The sequence below is a fragment of the Caretta caretta genome, chromosome 2, assembly GCF_965140235.1.
Source record: "Caretta caretta isolate rCarCar2 chromosome 2, rCarCar1.hap1, whole genome shotgun sequence".
NCBI classification, from domain to species: Eukaryota; Metazoa; Chordata; order Testudines; family Cheloniidae; genus Caretta; species Caretta caretta.
In genome coordinates, this window is record NC_134207.1 from 10,605,833 (window position 1) to 10,628,270 (window position 22,438).

The window sequence follows — 22,438 nt, forward strand, 5'->3', positions numbered from 1 at the left end:
GCTAAAGTCAAGAAACAATACATCCACTGCTTTCCCTTCATCCACAGAACCAGTAATCTCATCATAGAAGGCGATTAGATTAGTCAGGCATGACCTTCCCTTGGTGAATCCATGCTGGCTGTTCCTGATCACTTTCCTCTCATGCAAAGAATTTCTCTATTGTAATGTCTACACTATGAAAAAATTTGAAAATGCTAGATTCTATCACCTCACTTCTTTGTTAATGTTAGTTATCCTCTCTCCCCCATTTCCTCTGATTTTCTGTTACTTGTTTAGCCTTGTCTTAAATTAGACTGTAAGCAATTTGGGGCATGGACTACCTCTACTGATGTTTGTACAGCATCAAGCTCAGTAAGGCTATGATCTAGTTGGGATCTCTGGGTCCTGCCACAATACAAATAATAAATAGTGGTACTAAACAGAAAAATTGAAATTTCTTTGAGTTAATAAATTTGTACAATTGTTATTATCTTTTCCTTTCCGGATCCCAAGTCCACAGCTGTTTCCTCATATACTTTTTGCTAATAATAAGACCAAATAGATAACTGATCTGCATAGTATAGCTTACAGTAGGTTTCTTGTTTTCAGTAAGTTGTTTGTTAGTCTCTAAGGTGCCACAAGTACTCCTCGTTCTTTTTGTTTTCAGTAGTTACTTACAGAATTGAAATCCATCATTTGAGTGTCTTTGCTTTGAGAGAGACTTGGAATGATCAAATATTGACATCTCGGCATGTTGTTGTGCTGGTAACTCACCCTTCCAGATTCTGTGAGGGTTGTAGTGTATTTATTCATTTGATTTATAAATAGTGTAAAAATTACTGTTTGTCTGTAAGGAATTCATCTTTAGTCTACGCTCTGTGTATGAGTAATGGCCTCTTGATGTAATTGGAAAGTGTCTACTTCATTTTGGGCACTAACAAAAAATCACAAGTTACGGTGTATAAATAATATTCTTCATTTAATCAGCAATTTGTCTGATAGTTTTCATTTGCAGGTTTCATGCTTTTTAAGAGGTTATATTTGTCTCACAGTGCATGTCCTTAATTCCTGCTAGCATTAATTGGAGTTAAACATTTTCATTAAAAACCTATCCCTTAAGCCTTCTGTAATATTGCTAAGAAAATGTAATCAGACAGTAGTAAATGGTTGTGAATGTGTAATTTTAGTACAGCCAATTTCAGCATGTGAATTAGTTTCATATTAAACAACAAGTCTTGATTTATGCAGTCCACTTACTAATATTATCTTGACAAGGGCGTGCTAACAAGGTATGTTAAAATATGGAGAAAGCCAGAGCACTGAAATACTTTAAAAGCTGCAACCAGAATCTCTGCATTCCAACTACTACTATAGTGAGACCTCTGTGATTAAGCATCTCCCAATTACTAGTAATGGTATTCCTTGATCTTTCCCTTTAATCCTCATGCTTGTTTATACTTCTAAAATTGAATTTAGTTTGTAATGTTGGTATGTCTCCACTTATGTCTCTGTACTTGGTATGGTACATACTTAGTTCTGAGATTTTCTTGCCACCCTCAATAAAGCTCCCAAGTTACCTACTCTTTCCTGAAGAGAATTAAAAGGGAGTGCATGAGGTTCTCAACTAATGGTTAATCAGGTCTCCTGTTAGTGATTGATTTATCAGTGTTACTGTTCCTCTTATCTTTTTAAATAAATGAAGCTGCCAAATCATACTCAGCTCATATACATGAAAACTTGTGTTCCTATTACTGCCACTCTTTCCTCATTCTTTCCCTGTGTTGGGTTCACTCCTTACCATACTGTTGCATTCTGGTACTTGATTCCATGAGGTGCTGAGCACTCTGGCCCAGATCCAGAAAAGCACCTCAGCATGTAAGTAGCCACCACAGAAGTCAATGGGACCTCTCAAGTGTTTAAAGCTAAGCATGTGTTTAAGTGCGTTTTTGGATTGTTACCAGAGTACTTGGTACCTCATAGGATTAAGCTTTTTGGGACAAGAACTGCCATTTATTTTATTTGTACCGTCTCCCAGCTTATTAAGGTAACCAATCCACCTCTAGCCTTTGCACTTCCAGTCCCCTAACACAATGGTTTTCAACCAGGAGTATATGTACCTCTGGGGGTACGTAGAGGTCTTCCAGGGGGTACATCAACTCATCTAGATATTTGCCTAGTTTTACAACACGCTACATAAAAAGCACTAGCAAAGTCAGTGCAAACTAAAATTTCATATAGACGATGACATGTTTATACTGCTCTATATACTATACGTTGAAATGTAAGTACAGTATTTATATTCCAGTTGATTTATTTTAGAATTATATAGTAAAAATGGGAAAATAAGCAATTTTTCAGTAACAGTGTGCTGTGACGCTTCTGTATTTTTGTCTAATATTGTAAGCAAGTAGTTCTTAAGTGAGGTGAAACGTGGGGGTACGTAAGACACATCAGACTCCTGAAAGGGGTACAGTATGGAAAGGTGCTCACTTCAGCAGGAAACTGGGTTGTGGAGGTTATCTGGGAATTTGCATTTGACCGTAGGGATAGCTCTGAGTACTAGCATCTCTGTAGCAATATGTCAGCAGCAGTTAGGAGTGCTGTTATGGTACACTTCTGGTTTTAAATGTGTAATTATTTTTTACAGACTTCCAGTGGGTCCAAGGAGATGTATGTGAAGTTCAGCTGATGGTATACAATCCTATGCCTTTTGAACTCAGAGTAGAAAACATGGTATGTATTTTTCCAAATTGTTCTTTTATCATTATTTTGTGACACAATATTTTTTCAATTCTGCACCGTTCAATTTTCCAGTATTGTTTTTATGTAAAGCAAACTGTTAAAACTGTATTCAACCGATAAAGATAAATTCTCAGTCATATAACATCATTGCGTCATTTAGCCCTTCTCACCTTCTGTACTAGACAACTGATACTAGAAATAAGGCATACATTTTTAACAGTGAGTAATTAACCATTGGAACAATTTACTAAGAGTCATGGTGGATTCTCATTCACTGACAATTTTTAAATCAAGATTTTGTTTTTTTAAAGATGTGCTCTAGGTATTATTTTGGGGAAGTTCTTTGGCTTGTGCTGTACAGCAGGTTGGACTACATGATCACAATGGCCTTGGAATCTATGAATTATTGCGACAGTGAAATAAAATTCTTTGCCATTCAGAGTGCATGGATGCTTTACAATTACTGATGTACAGATCCCTGAACACTGAGGACTGGCATATAATGGCTGCATGGTTATTTAAATATCTTATGGTTATTCTTGTTTGCTGGGCAATAACCATATCCTTGACTGAATAACCAGACCCTGAACCCATAGGCTAAGCATCTTCTTAGCCCAGGGAATGATTGTGTCAGAATTATCAGGGTACATCTTCAGGTTGCTATGCTGCTGTGTACTGAACGTCTTTTCATCTCTGTCCTGGTTTCAGACTGGCCTAAGAATTCCCCATCCATCAGGTTGCCTCAACTTTTGACATCCTCCCTAGCTTGATAAAAGATTAACCCCTGCCACACACATCTAAAGCACAAAGATTGAGAGTGGGAGGAACATATGGGAAGAAGACATAGATGGTGAAGAGGAAGAGGGACTACGGTAACTCCTCACTTAACGTCCTAGTTATGTTCGTGAAAAATGCAGTGTTACTCCAATCCAGTTTCCCTATAAGAATTAATGTAAATAGAGGGGTTTAGGTTCCAGGGAGATTTTTTTTCTCCAGACAAAAGAAGTTATATACATATATAGTATACGTTTTAAATTTTAAACAAACGAATACTGTACTCACCAATGATGATTATGAAGCTTGGTTGAGGCAGTGGCGGAGCGGGGTCGGGGTGCAGGAGCTTGCCCCGTTCTGCCCGCTTGCCCGGCACTCTCGGGCAGGAGCACTGGGCAGGGGGAGCCAAACAGCGTTATAAGGGAACATTGCAGGACTTTAAAGGAGTATGTTCTCTAATAGATCAGCGACCTATTAACGAGACCATGTTAACTGGGACGATGTTAAGTGGGGAGTTACTGTATTTAAAAAATTCATCTGAGATCTCAAGGACTCCACTTGACAAACTGATATTACCTACTGATCAATTTTATACTTCTATAATCCTACAACTTAAGTCTGTTTAACATACGATTATATATGACATGACATTATGTTAGTTAATCGTAATCACAAAGTAAACGAGCAATAAACTAAAATCTTTGGCTACACATCATAAAAATTCATTATTTGTTGAAGTCCTTTTGGGTTTCATTTTTATTGTCATCCCTGAGGAAAGCAGACATTCAAATCATATAAGTTCATGACTTCTGTTATTTTTAATTCCCTAGTCAGTGTTCTAAAAATATATATAGTGCTTCATTGAGGGATGCTGTTGTGAATTTCTGTGGTCTTATCAGTACAAAATAAATTTTTGATTCAGTTGCTCAAATGTGCTCTGGTATTGTACGTGCATTTTTGTGATCAAAAAGTTTGCATATTATGACAAGAATCAAATATAAATTTCTTGGTCTTGCCATTTGATCAACTAAAAGTTTATGGTTTAATATAAATTTTATGCTTTTCGGCTTAATAATGTATATTGATTTTTTTGGTGGTCATCTACAGTTCACCTGACTCCTTCCCATCCATTTTAGTCTGATTTGACACCTTATTCTCCTTCTCATAACAGTCACATTCTCTCACCTTCATCCTGGCCAACTGCAGTATTGATGTGCTGTCTGTTGCTTAGCCTCCCTCCTTCTTTGACCTTAAACTCTCAATCAACACATCGACTTATCAAAAGGGCCACTCATTCAACCTTGTTTTCACTAAATGCTACTTGTTCTATGACTTTTCATTTGCCTTTCCCTTTTTGTGACAATCACTTTATCTCCTTCAGTACTGCCCACCTGTTTCCCTTCCATTATTCTTCAATCCATCAGTGTGCATGATTTCTCGTCTTCTCCTTTCCCACACTCTCTCCTGTGCCGTCTTCACATATTCTTTTGAATCCTTCTGTTCCTCATTTCCCAACAGCCTAGAACTTGGGATCCTACCGGGCTTTGTCTTTTGCCTGCTCTTCTTGCTCCTACACCCTTTCCCTTATCCCTGCCACCTTTAATCTGATCATACATAAATGTACCTCCACTCCTGATCTGATTCCATCCATCCAATCTTGCATCTTTGTCTGTTTCTCTAACATATCCTCGAGGATGTTTTTGCTTTCAGCTTAATATATCTGAAAGCCTAGAAGCTAGATAAATTCAGACTAGAAATAAGGCGTGGGTTTTTAACAGGGAGGGTAATTAAACATTAGGACTACATACCTAGGAATATCGTGGATTCTCAGTCACTTAAGTTTGCATATATTTGTAAAAGAGATGCTATAGCTCAAACGGAAGCTATATGGGCTTGAAACAGAAATTAACTGGTAAGGTTCTATGGCTTGTGTTATTCAGGAGGTCAGACCAGGTGGTCATAATGGTTCTTCTGGCTTAAGAAATCTATGAAATTTGAACTGCTTAGAACTCCCAAGACCTCTTTGCTTCCCACCTTTTCTGTTCCTGCTGGCAGCAATGCTATCTTCTGTCACTCAGCCACACAATCTGGGCCCCTCTCCTCTTTCCCCACACTTCCAGGTCATGTCTAAATCTTGTTCTGTATCACCTCTAAGTTCTGGTCTTTTCCTTGTCTCCACATCGTGCAAATTCTAATTTAGTGAGAGGTTTTGTCAATAGGAAGGTGAATTGCAATACTTGTCACTAGAATGCAGAGGTGGATTAGGTAAAACAAGTTTGTATTGTGAGCCAGAAGGCAGGGGAAATCATAGGCTTGATCAGAGAAGGTGATGTCAGAACACTTATCGGGTACCTAGGGCCAGCCATAGCAAGACAAGTTCTTACAAAAGATAGTACGGACAAACATACACAAACTGAAACAGGAACAAACTAAAAAAAGCAAACCAGCCTTCATGATATCCACTCAGATTATGTTGAAGAGTAAAAATTGTTTCATTAACCTGGGTACTGGGGCCAACTTAGGAATGAATGTCAGTGTCCTGGATGCACAATTGAAATTCTAGGTGTATACTTTGCTTAGTCTCAAGAAACTCAAATTCTGTCAAAACTTGCCCAGCGATGATAAGCAGCCTAGTTCCTACCCCTGCTGCAGTTGCCAAACCCTCCTCTGCCTCAATGTTGCAAAATGCTACCACAGGCCTTTGTAAATCTTATTTGGCACAGCGTTCTGCAAAATCTGGTGTTTTAAAAGATGTTTCTGTTGTTGAACTCTGTTGAGGCCTAATATTAGAATAGTTTGGAGAAACACTCGGGGAGCTAAGTTTCCGAAGAGTGTAGCATCTTTATTGTTTTCTTTGATATTTATTGGTTTCAGAGTAACAGCCGTGTTAGTCTGTATTCGCAAAAAGAAAAGGAGTACTTGTGGCACCTTAGAGACTAACCAATTTATTTGAGCATAAGCTTTCGTGAGCTACAGCTCACTTCATCGGATGCATACTGTGGAAACTGCAGAAGACATTTATATGCACAGAGACCATGAAACAATACCTCCTCCCACCCCACTCTCCTGCTGGTAATAGCTTATCTAAAGTGATCACTCTTATTACAATGTGTATGATAAGCAAGGTGGGCCATTTCCAGCACAAATCCAGGTTTTCTCACCCCCCCCCCCAACTCACTCTCCTGCTGGTAATAGCCCATCCAAAGTGACCACTCTCTTTACGATGTGAATGATAATCAAGGTGGACCATTTCCAGCACAAATCCAGGTTTTCTCACCCCCCCCCCCCCCCTTTTTCCAAAAACCACACACACAAACTCACTCTCCTGCTGGTAATAGTTCATCCAAAGTGACCACTCTCCCTACAATGTGCATGATAATCAAGGTGGGCCATTTCCAGCACAAATCCAAGTTTAACCAGAACGTTGGGGGGGGGGGGGGTGTTGGAAAAAACAAGGGGAAATAGGCTACCTTGCATAATGACTTAGCCACTCCCAGTCTCTATTTAAGCCTAAATTAATAGTATCCAATTTGCAAATGAATTCCAATTCAGCAGTTTCTCGCTGGAGTCTGGATTTGAATTTTTTTAAACTTGGATTTGTGCTGGAAATGGCCCACCTTGATTATCATGCACATTGTAGGGAGAGTGGTCACTTTGGGTGGGCTATTACCAGCAGGAGAGTGAGTTTGTGTGTGGGGGGCGGAGGGTGAGAGAACCTGGATTTGTGCTGGAAATGGCCCACCTTGATTTTCATATACATTGTAAGGAGAGTGGTCACTTTGGATAAACTATTACCAGCAGGAGAGTGGGGTGGAAGGAGGTATTGTTTCATGGTCTCTGTGTATATAATGTCTTCTGCAGTTTCCACAGTATGCATCCGATGAAGTGAGCTGTAGCTCACGAAAGCTTATGCTCAAATAAATTGGTTAGTCTCTAAGGTGCCACAAGTACGCCTTTTCTTTTTGATATTTATTAGTTTTCACATTGAAGACAAATGCATGTTTATATGAGAGGCTTGGAAAATTCTGGAATCTTACTGGATAAATGTAATTTTCTTCTCTTCATGGTGATAGTTACAAGATTAATGGATTGAAAATACTCTTGTTTACTTGAGCTGATCAGTCAGACATACAGAACTTGTCCTGGAAAGTGCTTAGTTCTAAGAAGACTAACAAATACAAAGAAACGTTTGATATAAACTATTTTTAATGATTGAATGTTGGAAAACAGCACATGTATGGCTAGAAAATAGTTTGAGAAATATATATTAATATAATTTAAGTAACTTTAAAAATGGCTAATTCAGACCATTCAGCAGCATACATTTTAGAATCAGTCCTCATATTTCACTCTCTTGTAACTGGCATAGAATGTGGTTTATTTATTTAATGGACAAGAATTTAATGGTTATGAATCTACTGTAAATTTGGAAATCACATTTCCATCCAAAAGCTTTTTATGTACTATTGTTAAAAATAACCTCTACAGTTATTGTGGCTTTTCTTTTTGTCGACTTTGTGTTAACAGCACGTTGTGGTCAGTTTCACAGTTTGATGATGATCGGTTGCATTTATTTCACACACTGCTCTTGGGGGAGTACACATCTATGCATTTTTTCCCCCCAGCCTCTGTGAGAGGGTTTTTAACAGTAACAGCTACATTGATGAGGTGTAGTAGGCAAATATGTACAAAAAGAACAAAGGGAAAAGATAGGTGTAGGTCTTACTATGTTTGGTGCTTTCAAAATTTTGACTGCTCAAAATAGCCTTTATAAACTCAGCAGGGGATCAAAAACCCTTAGTGTGGTTTCTTTTTTTTTAAATAAAGAAGAGCGCTCAGGAAATATTCAGGGTATATTACTGAAAGTGTGTTGAATCAGCAAACAATTTTTTATCAACTAAAAACATTGTTTCCAGTGTCCCTCTAAAGGAAGAGATGTAGAATGAGGAGACATACAGGGTATTTGCAAACAAGACAGTCTAGTTTGCCCTGTATTACTTTTTAAAAAAAATAACACATCTACATCAGGGTAGGCAAACTTTTTGGCCCGAGGGCCACATCTGGGTATGGAAATTGTATAGAGGGCCATGAATGCTCACAACATTGGGGGTTGAGGTGTGGGCTCCGGCTGGGGGTGTGGGCTCTGGAGTGTGGCCAGAAGTGAGGAGTTCAGGGTGCGGGCTGGGGCTCCAGGCTGGGGCAGGGGGTGGGATGAGGCCTCTGGCTGGAGGGGTGGGGGTGGGGGTGCAGGAGGGTGCTCCGGTCTGGGACTGGGGAGTTTGGAGGGTGGGAGGGAGCAGGGGGTTGGGGCATGGGAGGGGAGCAGGGCTGCAGGCTTTGGCGGCGCTTACGTCACGCAGCTCCCAGAAGCAGTAGCATGTCCCCTCTCTGGCTCCTACATGTAGGGGCAGCCAGTGGGCTCTGCACACTGCCCTGTCCGCAGGCTCCGCCCCTGTAGCTCCCATTGGCTCTGGTTCCCGGCCAATGGGAGCTGTGGGGGCAGCGCTTGGGAAGGGGGCAGCATGCGGAGCCCACTGGCTGCCCCTGTGTGTAGGGGCTGGATGAGGGAAATGCTGCTGCTGCTTCCGGGAGCTGCATGGAGTGGGGCAAGCCCCTGACTCCACTCCCCGGCTGGAGCACCGGAGCAGGACAAGTCCCGGACTCCACTTCCCTGCTGGAGCTTGAGGACCGGATTAAAACGTTCGGAGGGCCGGATGCCAGATGGCTCCATATCTAATTGGCAGCCGGTATCTAGCAGAGTGCCCCAAGGGTCGGTCCTGGGGCCGGTTTTGTTCAATATCTTCATAAATGATCTGGAGGATGGTGTGGATTGCACCCTCAGCAAATTTGCGGATGACACTAAACTGGGAGGAGTGGTAGATATGCTGGAGGGTAGGGATAGGATACAGAGGGACCTAGACAAATTGGAGGATTGGGCCAAAAGAAATCTGATGAGATTCAAGAAGGACAAGTGCAGAGTCCTGCACTTAGGACGGAAGAATCCAATGCACCGCTACAGACTAGGGACCGAATGGCTAGGCAGCAGTTCTGCAGAGAAGGACCTAGGGGTGACAGTGGACGAGAAGCTGGCTATGAGTCAACAGTGTGCCCTTGTTGCCAAGAAGGCCAATGGCATTTTGGGCTATATAAGTAAGGGAATTGCCAGCAGATTGAGGGACGTGATCATTTCCCTCTATTCGACATTGGTGAGGCCTCATCTGGAGTACTGTGTCCAGTTTTGGGCCCCACACTACAAGAAGGATGTGGAAAAATTGGAAAGAGTCCAGCGGAGGTCAACAAAAATGATGAGGGGACTGGAACACATGAGTTATGAGGAGAGGCTGAGGGAATTGGGATTGTTTAGTCTGTGGAAGAGACGAATGAGGGGGGATTTGATAGCCGCTTTTAACTACCTGAAAGGTGGATCCAAAGAGGATGGATCTAGACTATTCTCGGTGATAGCAGATGACAGGACAAGGAATAATGGTCTCAAGTTGCAGTGGGGGAGGTTTAGGTTGGATATTAGGAAAAACTTTTTCACTAGGAGGGTGGTGAAACAGTGGAATGCATTACCTAGGGAGGTGGTGGAATCCCCTTCCTTAGAAGTTTTTAAGGTCAGGCTTGACAAAGCCCTGGCTGGGATGATTTGGTTGGGATTGGTCCTGCTCTGGGCAGGGGCTTGGACTAGACGGCCTCCAGAGGTCCCTTCCAACTCAGTTATTCTATGATTCTGTGCGGCCCCCGGGCCATAGTTTGCCCACCCTTGATCTACATAATGCTTCTCGTATAAAAACAAACAAAAATCACATCCCAACCTGTTCTGTTTCTTGCCAAAACCTTTTTTTTGGGAAGAGGTAGGCTCTGGAAAAAAGTGGACGCATACGTTATTTGCTATCAGTATTACAATCAAACGGTACTTAATATAGTGGTAATACCTTATCTAGAGCAGGCCTGGAATACATGAGTTATTTATGGAAGGGCGTAAAGTTTTCTGAGTACTTAGACATTATAAGAATGAGAACTGGTTCAGTATTATTACTGCTGTAAAAAGCACAGCACAAGATTTTCCAAGGGAAAAAACATCTCCCAACTACCGCTTCCCTTCCCCCCACAGTATCATTTACTTGTAAAACATTTACAGTGTTTTCAAGTAAATGATACTGACCCTGATTCAGGCTTCTTTATTTATTTGTCAATGTTAATCTAAAGATTTCTAAGCACTAGAGGGCAATGTTGGACAAATATTGTTGAGTTCTACTAATGGCAAGTAGCAAAATATCAAACTTGTCATTTATACATGCTAGATATGTCGTATTGTGATGCTTATCTGTGTTGATTTAGATTTAACGTTAAGCATCTTGGCTTCAGCCTTAGTGTTGGAACTCTTATGCACAGTAAGGTTTATTTTAGTTGTTTTCTTTGACTGAGAAATCTTTTCCCCTTTTCCTATGGTCTTTGTACTTAAACACTCCAAAGCTGCACCAGATAATGACACGTAATGGTGGCAGTGCCTGATGTATGATGATACACTTGAAGCTGCTTATCTCTTACACTGTGACAGTCTCTTCCTAATGCTTATTTTGCTTCTCCCTTCGTAACTAATGGTAATTCTGTGGAAAGGTTATTAGATTCAGATAATGTTTAAGAATTAAGAGTCTTAGAATGAGGCTGCACAACCACGCATTATAACAGAAATATGTTGCAACGATTGCTAGTTTGATTTTTATCAACACAGTGTAATTTTGGATACCATGTGACAAATTGAGATAGAGACAACGTGGGTGAGGTAATATCTTTTATTGGACCGACTTCTGTTGGTGAAAGAGACAAGCTTTAGAACTTACACAGAGTTCTTCAGGTCATTTTGAGATAAGCTTTCTTTAAAAACAAAAAAAACCCCTAAAACTAAGCTCTTTCCTGTACTGCTCTATAGTTAAACAGTCTGTTGTTCCTCTTACGGCAAATAATTTAGTATTCCCATTTAATTTTAGCAATTTTTCACCTGTCACATTTTATTTAGGTTGTTGCTGGCACCCAGTGCCGAAAGGCAAAACAACAGCAGGGGTTCGTTACCCGGTGTGCTTCACTCAATAATCACAATGGGGTGGAGAAGCAGAAAAGTTTATTTGCAGCTGCAAACAAGGTACAGTGAGAATAGAATCTCAAATCCTGCACACCAGAGCAGGTCATTACACACACTTTTATATTCCTTAATGCTACTGCACTACACATCAGCCAATTAAAACTTTGCACAAATACTCTGCCTTCCTTATATGGGTTACAACAATGTTTATTTCCTGCAACCTCTAACAAGCATTCCTAGCAACTTAAATAACCAGCACATTCTGTCTGGCCTTGTAGTTGTTTCTCTCCTATTATCTTTAACTTGGAGTCAGCAAACCTTACACTATAAGGCATTATCTGCGGCTGCAACATTGTTTTAAGAGCAAAAGCGCTTACTCAAACCAGCCAGGCCTGAATTCTATTAAGGGGGGTTAAGAAGAAGCCCGTAGGCCTTCAGCAGGAAGACCTCCTCGACTCTTATGGCCTCCCATCTCCTCGACTTAACTAGTGGCCATGCCCTGGGGTCTCCAACAAGGTGGTTATTAGGGCTGTCAAGCGATTAAAAAAATTAATCATGTCATTAATCACGTGATAAAAAAATTAATCATATTGTTAGTAATAGAATACCATTTGTTTAAATATTTTTGGATGTTTTCTACATTTTCAAATATATTGATTTCGTTTACAACACAGAATACAGAGTGTACAGTGCTCACTTTATATTTTTGATTACAAGTATTTGCACTGTAAAAAAAATACTATTTTCCAATTCACCTAATACCGTACTGTAGTGCAATAACTTTACCATGAAAGTTGAACTTACAAATGTAGAGTTATGTCCAAAAAGTGCCTGCATTCAAAAACAAAACAATGTAAAACTTTAGAGCCTACAAGTCCACTCTGTCCTCCTACTTGTTCAGCCGTCACTCAGACAGAAAAGTTTGTTTACGTTTGTAGAAGATAATGCTGCCTGCTTCTTGTTTACAATGTCACCTGAAAGTGAGAACAGGCGTTGGCATGGCACTGTTGTAGTCGGCGTCGCAAGATATTTACATGCCAGATGTGCTAAAGATTCATATTTCCCTTAATGCTTCAACCACCATTCCAGAGGACATGCGTCCATGCTGCTGATGGGTTCTGCTCGATAACGATCCAAAGCAGTGTGGACCGACGCATGTTCATTTTCATCGTCAGAGTCAGATGCCACCAGCAGAAGGTTGATTTTTCTTCTTTGGTGGTTCGGGTTCTGTAGTTCCCGCATATGAGTGTCGCTCTTTTAAGACTTCTGAAAGCATGCTCCACACCTCATCCTTCTCAGATTTTGGAATGCACTTCAGATTCTTAAATCTTCAGTCGAGTGCTGTATCTATCTTTAGAAATTTCACATTGGTGTCGTCTTTGCATTTTGTCAAATTTGCAGTGAAAGGGTTTTAAAAACGAACAGCATGTGCTGGGTCATCACCCAAGACTGCTATAACATGAAATATATGGCAGAATGTGGGTAAAACAGAGCAGGAGATGTACAATTCTCCCCCAAGGAGTTCAGTCACAAATTTAATTCATGCATTATTTTTTTAACGAGCGTCATCATCATGGAAATACGTCCTCTGGAATGATAGCCAAAGCATGAAGAGGCATATGAATCTTTAGTGCATCTGGCACGTAAATACCTTGCAACGTCAGCTACAGCAGTGCCATGTGAACACCTGTTCTCACTTTCAGGTGACATTGTAATTAAGAAGTGGGCAACATTATCTCTCGTAAATGTAAACAAACTTGTTTCTCTTAGTGATTGGCTGAACAAGAAGTAGGATTGAGTGGAGTTGTAGCTCTAAAGTTTTACATTGTTTTGTTTTTGAGTGCAGTTATATAACAAAAAACCCCTACATTTGTAAATTGCACTTTCATGATAGAGGTTGGACTACAGTACTTGTTTGTATGAGGTTAATTGAAAAATACTATTTCTTTTTTATCGTTTTTACAGTATAAATATTTGTAATAAAAATAATATAAAGTGAGCACTTTACACTATGTATTCTGTGTTGTAATTGAAATCGATATATTTGAAAATGTAGAAAAACATCCAAAAATATTTAATAAATTTCAATTGGTATTCTGTTTAACAGTGGGATTAATTGCAATCAATTTTTTCGAGTTAATCGCGTGAGTTAACTGTTATTTATCGAGAGCTCTAGTGGTTATATTTTAGGGGTCATAATAACTTTAATTTTAAACTTGGCTCTTCTTTTTAGTGTTTTACAAAGGTGGTTAAACTGGGAGCAGGATTCAAAGGCTTTGTAAACGTAGGGGCTGTGAAAGTGTCAGGAATATAAAATGAGATGCACGCATGCAGAGTTATGCACCACAATTTGTTCTTATAGTTAGCATTTAAAGACTGTAAGGATGACCATGATATAGATGCCTCAAAGAGACTGAAAATAAATTAGCCTTTTGTTTTAGGAGAATCTTCTGGAATTCCCCCCTTACTTGCTCCCTCATGGTGGCTCAGTGTCACAATTAACCTGTTTTCTGATGGATAGCTGCTATCCGAACACAGCTCATTACAGCCCATGCTGACCATTGGCCAGAAAAGATTAAGTAAATGATACAAGTTACGGCTTCTGCTATGCTCTCAACTAGTGGTTCCAGAACTTTTACTAATGCAACAAACCAACTGTATTTTCTTTTTTGAGGATCCACCATTATATATATGCTTCGTATGTGTGCATGCATACACATTATTATTATTTGAATCATAGAATATTAGGGTTGGAAGAGACCTCAGGAGGTCATCTAGTCCAATCCCCTGCTCAATGCAGGACCAACACCAACTAAATCATCCCAGCCAGGGCTTTGTCAAGCTGGGCCTTAAAAACTTCTAAGGATGGAGATTCCACCACCTCCCTAGGTAACCCATTCCAGTGCTTCACCATCCTCCTAGTGAAATAGTGTTTCTTAATATCCAGCCTAGACCTCCCCCACTGAAACTTGAGACCATTGCTTCTTTTTCTGTTGTCTGCCATCACTGAGAACAGCCTAGCTCCCTCCTCTTTGGAACCTTTCAGGCATGGAAGGCTGCTGTCCTCTCACTCTTTTCTTCTGCAGACTAAATAACCTCAGTTCCCTCAGCCTCTCCTCATAAGTCATGTGCCCCAGCCCCCTAATCATTTTCATTGCCCTCCGCTGGACTCTCTTCAATTTGTCCACATCCCTTCTGTAGTGGGGGGACCAAAACTGGACACAATACTCCAGGTGTGGCCTCACCAGTGCTAAATAGAGGGGAATAATCACTTCGCTCGATCTGCTGGCAATACTCCTACTAATACAGCCCAATATGCCATTGGTCGTCTTGGCAACCAGGGCACACTGCTGACTTATATCCAGTTGCTCATCCATTGTAATCCCCAGGTCCTTTTCTGCAGAACTGACGCTTAGCCAGTCGGTCCCCAGCCTGTTGCGGTGCATGGGATTCTTCCTTCCTAAGTGCAGGACTCTGCACTTGTCCTTGTTGAACCTCATCAGATTTCTTTTGGCCCAATCCTCCAATTCGTCTAGGTCACCCTGGACCTGGACCCTAGCCCTACCCTCCATTGTATCTACCTCTCCCTCCAGCTTAGTGTCATCTGCAAACTTGCTTAACTCCAGCACCTTCTTAGCCCTCCAGCCCTCTGTTCCTTCCTCCCCACCCTTAGTTTGAAACTGGGCGATGTGGTCATTTATATATACATTTATAAACCATTATTCCGTTATCACATCATTCGGGGCGGATGCAAGTTTTGTTAGGGGCGGTCCTGCAGTCCTTGTCTAGTAGACTCCGAGCCCCGCCTCATGTGGTGGGCACTGCTTGTGAATCACCTAAGTGGAACAGACTGCTACATCCCCTCAAAGAAGGAAGTTATTTGCTGTAACTGTGGTTCTTTGACGTGTGAATATATTCCACGATCCATCCTCCATCCCCTCTGCATTGGAGTGTAATCTCTGGGTTTTTCAGTGCGAAGTAACTGAGGGAGGCCAGGGTGATGCTGCCGCATATAGGCCGGGGCGGGGCTATGGCCACGAGGCATGAGCACTGCCCTTCTGTGGGTATTGGTAGGCAAAATTCTCTGGCTCTGGTGTGTGCCTAAGTGACATACATGTCTGCATCACCTCTCGAAGAGGCGCAGTTACAGTAAATAACAGTTTTTCATTTATCAGATATACTTAAAACAGGACTTCTACATCAGGGAAAACTTGAAAGAAAAGAAATGCTTATGTAAAAGACTGTTTGTGTTTCCTTTGCTGATTTTGTAGAGTTTTTGGTTAAAAAAATTATTTCTCATAATCCAGCTTTTCTTTCTAGCTGAGACTGTAATGAAATTATTCTGTCTTTTATAAGACCAGTTTTTTCTCATGGAAATTGTGATGTCACACATTCATAATTATGGTTTCCCTGCAGGGTCATGTAGTAGAAGCAGATGGTTTCTGAAGGGGACTAGCGTTGTTCTATACACACTATCCACTCTATGCATCTGGGTTATGAAGTGGGTTATACCCCATGAAAACTTATACCTAAATAAATTTGTTTGTCTCTAAGGTGCCACAAGGACTCCTCGTTGTTTTTACTATCTGTAAAGTGAGTTAAAGTAGCAAAAAGGTTGTTCTAAATGAAATTTGAGTTTTAATTTCCCTAAAGCATTTAGAATTGTTTAAGGAAATAATAAGACTGCTTTATTCTCTTTGGAACAAAATGATCTATTTGTATGGATTTTATGTACTGCAGTACTTACCCAGAGAGGACCATTTCCTGTGAATTCCCCTCCCCAAGAACTTCCAACCATGTGTATTATAATTGAATCATACTATGAAATTATATATAGTAAGGGTATTAATGAAAATATCACTCACCAGTGGACATGGGGAGAAAATAAAATGTTTCAAAACTCAGTGGAAAACAAATCTTAAAACAAACATTTTTGAAAGGATTATAGAGTCCCAAATTTAAGGATTGAGGCTTTTGGAACCAATATTGTGAGTAAATTTACTTAAACTGAATGATTTGCTGACAATATTCAGCTAAGTAGTAAAGAGGAGTGGATTGCCTCTTCAAGCACGACCCTTCCAGAACATGTCTATGGCAAAAATGTAGATGAGTAGATGTAATAAGGTTTTTTCAATGGCTGCACTTGGAGCTGCTGTGGAAGGATGTTAGAAGACTGATAGGAAGGAACTGCTTTTCCTAGCTTTGGAAGCTTTGCAGGAGGAATATTGGAGAATCTTGACCTGATGTCAGATCACTGGGACTAATTTGCACAAGATGACAACCAAGACATCTGCTAAACTGGATAAAATTGGGGGATGGAGAAGATAAATTGACTTTATTACAAAATGTATAGCAGTTGAAGAACAGATGGCTGTGGTCCAAATTAGGTTGAGCCAAGTTTTATGTTGTGCCTGAGGAGATTTTGGGCAGATAGAATAATTGGGCTGTGGAAAGTAAGGTCTGAAAAATAAAGCTCCTAAATTTAATGGCAGAACTAGAGCTGTATGGAGAGCTTTCCACCATCCAAACCCCGGAGAACACATGGAAATCTGTCAGAGCTTTATTGACCAGATAGCAATCAATAAGATAATCAGAGAAGAGTTTCCATGGAATACCTGGGGAATTGCAAAGCACCAGATGCTGAAGTGCGAAACAGAGCTGCTGTGGTTGAGTGCTGCTACATCACAAGATATGGAGCCACAGAGATTCATTTAGCAGCTGAGACACATTCTGCTATGCTGGAGTTGGCTTCTCGGACTAAGTCTGTATAGTATCTGGGAATGAGCCTGGGTTCATAGATTTATGGTAGTGGGGCTTGTTGTAGCGTGCTAAAAACAGCTGTTCAGATATTGTGGCTCAGGCTGGATCTCATGTTCGAGCACAACCCCTGCCTAGCTTGAGAACCTGAGCTGCACGTCTACACAGCTATTTTTAGTGGATTACTGTGAGCCCCACCACCACAAGCCTGTGGACCAGGACTGGGTTACTTGCTCTCAGATGCAGTGTAGATATTCCCTGGAGGAACTGAACCACCCAGCACCCAAAGGAGCTCTGAAAGTGTTTGTTAAAGTGGAGAGTGAGAACTGCAAGTGCTGTGAAAAGTTAATCTTTTCTTAACTGAGAAAATTCACCAGGTATTGAAGACCCACAGGCTTAGTATCACTCAGTGGAAGTTCATTCAGGTTTTCAGATAAGTCTGAATAATTTTTAAAATTTTTCAAAGTTAGGGAATGTCACTAGACTGGGGTAGTGCATGTTACATTTCAGCTAGAGTGATTTTTTTACAGAAGAATTACAACATCCTTTAAAAGCAAAACATAGAAGTAATAAATGGTGAGAGATCTTTAACTTGCTACAGCATTAGCAGATTCCATAATAACAGAAGTTGCATTGACTAAAAATTATTAGTTTGTTTTATTTCACCAGACTACGCTATTTAAACAATTTGACTATGATATTTGCCACTCTACATTTAAATTACACTTTAGGTCGTGACAGACTTTTCCATTATTTGTCACTATGCAAATTTTATTTTATTTTTTATGTGGTCCTTTGCTTTTGAGGCTTGTCTTCATGCATAAGTGATTTATATTTGGAAATTTATTACAATAGATAATCATTGCAAGCATGTTGTGACTATTATAAACAGTGTATTCTAACTAGGCATAATTAACCTATGCCACTACAGTTTAATATTCATCAGAATTTCCATGAAAACTTGTTGCATATTGATTCACTCTAAGGTGAAATTTTAATTGAACTTAGTTATAGGATTTTTTTTGGTCCTATATCTCCCACAAAGGTTTTAATGTTTTAAGTAAAAAGAAAAGGAGTACTTGTGGCACCTTAGGGACTAACCAATTTATTTGAGCATAAGCTTTCGTGAGCTACAGCTCACTTCATCGGATGCATACTGTGGAAAATACAGAAGACGTTCTTATACATACAAACCATGAAAAAATGGGTGTTTACCACTACAAAAGGTTTTCTCTCCCCCCACCTTTTGTAAAGAAAACCTTTTGTAGTGGTAAACACCCATTTTTTCATGGTTTGTATGTATAAGAACATCTTCTGTATTTTCCACAGTATGCATCCGATGAAGTGAGCTGTAGCTCACGAAAGCTTATGCTCAAATAAATGGGTTAGTCTCTAAGGTGCCACAAGTCCTCCTTTTCTTTTTGCGAATACAGACTAACACGGGTGCTACTCTGGAATGTTTTAAGTAGTCTATTACATTTATGCTTATATGGATTGATTTATTTGTTTTGTAGGTATTCAGCTTTTAGAATATGTCCCTAAACATTGTTTTCCAGTTTTCATATTTTGTGTGTGTAACTGGGTATTTTGTTTTATAGTTATATATTCCTATAACTGTAAAACAAAACAAAAACCCAGTTACTAATATAGGAAAGAGTGGCTCTCAGTTGCGATTCATAACAAATAAATGGTAGCATACTGTACTATTTGTTAATCTGAAACACTATTTTTTGAATGTCTGCATTAGCTGCGGAGGGCATGTATTTCATGCTGGAAGACAAAGGGATTTGGATAATGCAGAGATTCAGATGAAAAAGGGAGAGACCCCGGCCAGGACGGCGAGGTGGGAGAGGATGACAAACCCCCAGCTGTGCCAGAGGCCCCCTGCTGCTGAATGGCTCTTTTGGCTGCGCAGGGAGTCCTCTGCAGTCCTGCCATCATGGGAATGAATGAACAGGGCCAGGGCAGTGGAGCTGTGCTGATAGGGATTAGGTTTCAGCAGCCCTGCGCCAGTGTAGAGAACCCCTGCAGCTCTGGTCGTGGGAGCAAGTGAGTGGGGCAGAGCAGAGACCCAGACCAAGACTTGGAGGAGGAGCCCTGGCAACAGGGGAGGTCACCCCGCTGATGAATGGCTCCTGCCCTCTCCATTATCTAAACTCCCAGTTATGCAAATAAAATCTGTGTCCCCTATGCTGTTCAGATAATCAGTTGTATACTGTATTTAATACTTTTAATTGAAATGTGAAATGTATTTGACAGCAAACGAGTGCACAGTTCTCTACAAGTACAACTGATGTAGTTTTAACTTTGGCAGGACTGTTGCACATTTAGGATTGTTATCTTAAGCTTGCCCCGTCTGAGGCTATGTTTAGGCTACAAACTGTGATCAACAGAAGTTAATTTGATGTACAGCTTCCCAAATTCGAATATTGCTCCGAGGCATGTGTGCTTGGCTGCTTTTGCTGTTGCTGTGTTCGCTCACCAGGAATGCTTGTGTTGCTGCAAAGTGCGGTGCACCACGGGTAGGTGTCTCAGTGTGCCACACATCAGTTCTGGATTGCTAGTGGTCAATAGGAAATCATTTTGGAGTTGGAAAAAGTAAAGTGGGAACGTTTGTTATGCAAGCGTGTAGGGCCATTAATAGTCTCCTGGTGCATGGGACTTTGACTCTCGGTAATGTGCAGGATGTAGTGGATGGTTTTACAGCAGTGGGGTTCCTGAACTGCAGTGGAGCAACAGAGGCACACACATTCCTATTTTGGCACCAGCCCGCCTTGCCACAGAGTACATCAACAGAAAAGGCTATTTCTCTATAGTTATGCAAGCATTGGGGCTAACCGGGGACACTTCACCAATGTCAATGTGGGCTGGTCGGAGCAGCTTATGTATGTAAACACAATGCTCCACATAGCCCCTCCATCCCCACCTAACTCAACAGGAGAATGAAAATCAGATGCCAACTCTACTTCTGTTCATGGTACCTGTACCTTTTCTCGTATGAGTAAACAATGATAAATTGATACTTTTGTCTTGTTAACTTGGGAATGGACTGGGTATAATCTTTAAATTTAAACATTGTAAGGAAAAATGCATGCACACACTTGCCTGAGTTCACTTTCCCTTCATCAGGCTCATCCGCATTCATCTGGTGGGACTGACTAGACTGTGGCGGAGTCTCAAATGTGTACTGGCTTGCGGTATGTCTGGAGTCCCCTGCCCTGTCGTCTTGCTCTTCCTTCTCACTTTCACAGTGGGGGGGTCTCTGTCTTGGTCTCTGCCAAGTATTGCATGTAGTTTGTTGTAAAAGTGCTAGGTCTGCAGGGCAGCACCAGATCTGTGGTGGGCCTTGTGGTTCCCTGGTGAATTTTGCTTTCACACAGCACTTCTGCTGATCCCTGTCATACCCATTACCCTGCATCCCCCGTGCAATATTCTTGTCGTTGTCCACGTATCTGCGACTGGTCTGTGGCAATGCTTGCACAAGGTCATCTTTGCACAGGGCTAGGAGATCCAGTACTACTTGTCTACTGCAGGTAGGAGCACACCTAGTAGATGGAGCCAGTATGGTCGGTTGGACGGTTGCACGCAACTAGAGTATGCTGCTCGGTGTGCATTCCAAGGTGTGCAATTAAGAGAGGGAATTTCAAAAACATGTGAGGTAGTAGTATAAAATTCTGACCAGAGCGGCCACTGTCTCTGGGAATGGGGCATTGTGGTACAGCTGCTAGAGGACTGTTAGGATCTGCATAGGTTACGCGGTGTCTACGCTTGAACTGTGTTGACCTCAGTAGGTTGACTATGACTCTGCACTGTTCAGGGAGGTGGTTTTACTGTGTCACTATAATGGGATGCTTGTGTCAGCTGGAGACAAACTTGAGTGTGAACACATGCACACATAAAGTCATCCTAACTTTGTAGTGTAGACCAGGCCCCAAGTTAGTAATGACAGTATTTTATCTACTGTGATATCAGGCATTCTCCAGGGCTTTATTTGGCAGGAAGACCTGAACAATTGTATATTACAATTGGTAACATGGACATCCTCTAGTTAACTAAGGAACGCCTTCCTTTCAGCTTCAGTGCGGCAGAGATATAGTCTCAGTATTTGTTTTCTGTAAAACGAGATAATTTCTTGCAAGGTGTAAAACTTCAGTCTGGGAGTGAGACCCAAGGACCCCTTGATGCCAGCTGGCAGAAAGCATAGGGGGTGCATAATGTTGTATAGGGATCCCCTCAATTTGTTATCTGCATAATAGTTCACCAAAGGGTGACATGAAGTCTCTGCCCAAAACCAGTGCTCTGTGTTGTCATAATCATAAAATATATGTATGGATAATACTTAAGGAGTTACATATCTATATGAAAAATTATGCTCTTAAGGTGTTGGAGTTAAGGCAGGTCACAGGAGGTGATATACCTCCAAAAATGTTTTTTAGAGGCAGACGATAACTGTCACCTCTCTCTCTGTGTGCCCATTTGTGTATTGCATGCCTCATGCTGCATGCCTATTCGCATATTAAGCCAGCTGCGAATTGAGAGATAGTGAAATCTGCAGGATGAAACAAACAGGGGAGTGTCCTGTTTATGAATAAAGACACAGGATTGCTTTGAGATATCTTAGAGTGGAGATAGAGACACTGAATCCTTTACCTATGGGAGGCAAAATGGCAGTGTGCAGGTTTCATGGAAAAAAGGGTCACAGCCAGCCTGACTGTAAAGCACTGCAAGGATTTTGGGAGCCCAATATCCTAGATATGAAAGTACCTTGTTAATTAAGCCTGGACTGTAGAATGCTTATGATTCTTTTATATGTAACCATTTGTTTCCAATATTTTTACATGCTACTACTTGTATCTCTATGCTTTGTTAAATAGACTTCTATTTGATTTCGCTATAAATGAATCTAAATGTTGTGAGTTAAGTGGGGCAATGACCCAAGGTGAAACTGGTAAACTGGATGTACTGCTTCTTTGGAAGCAATGGATTGATGAATATTGTGAATGTCGAGTGGATCAGGGGTTGGACACTTCCAGGGGTGGCAGGTTTGTTGAAATTTTGGTGGTGCTCAGGACCCCCCCCCCCCCAAACTCTGCCCCCCCACCT

General features: G+C 40.9%; 1 protein-coding gene across 3 annotated transcripts in view; it reads left to right on the forward strand.

Moving 5' to 3' along the window:
• The window catches only part of TRAPPC9 (trafficking protein particle complex subunit 9), an 811,376-nt gene that overhangs the window by 101,286 nt on the left and 687,652 nt on the right, over positions 1 to 22,438 (forward strand). For all 3 annotated transcript variants that reach the window (XM_075124917.1, XM_048841736.2, XM_048841734.2), the window contains exon 12: positions 2,627 to 2,712. In XM_075124917.1, the coding sequence (XP_074981018.1) occupies positions 2,627 to 2,712 (86 nt within the window). The remainder of the gene's footprint in view (positions 1 to 2,626; positions 2,713 to 22,438) is intronic.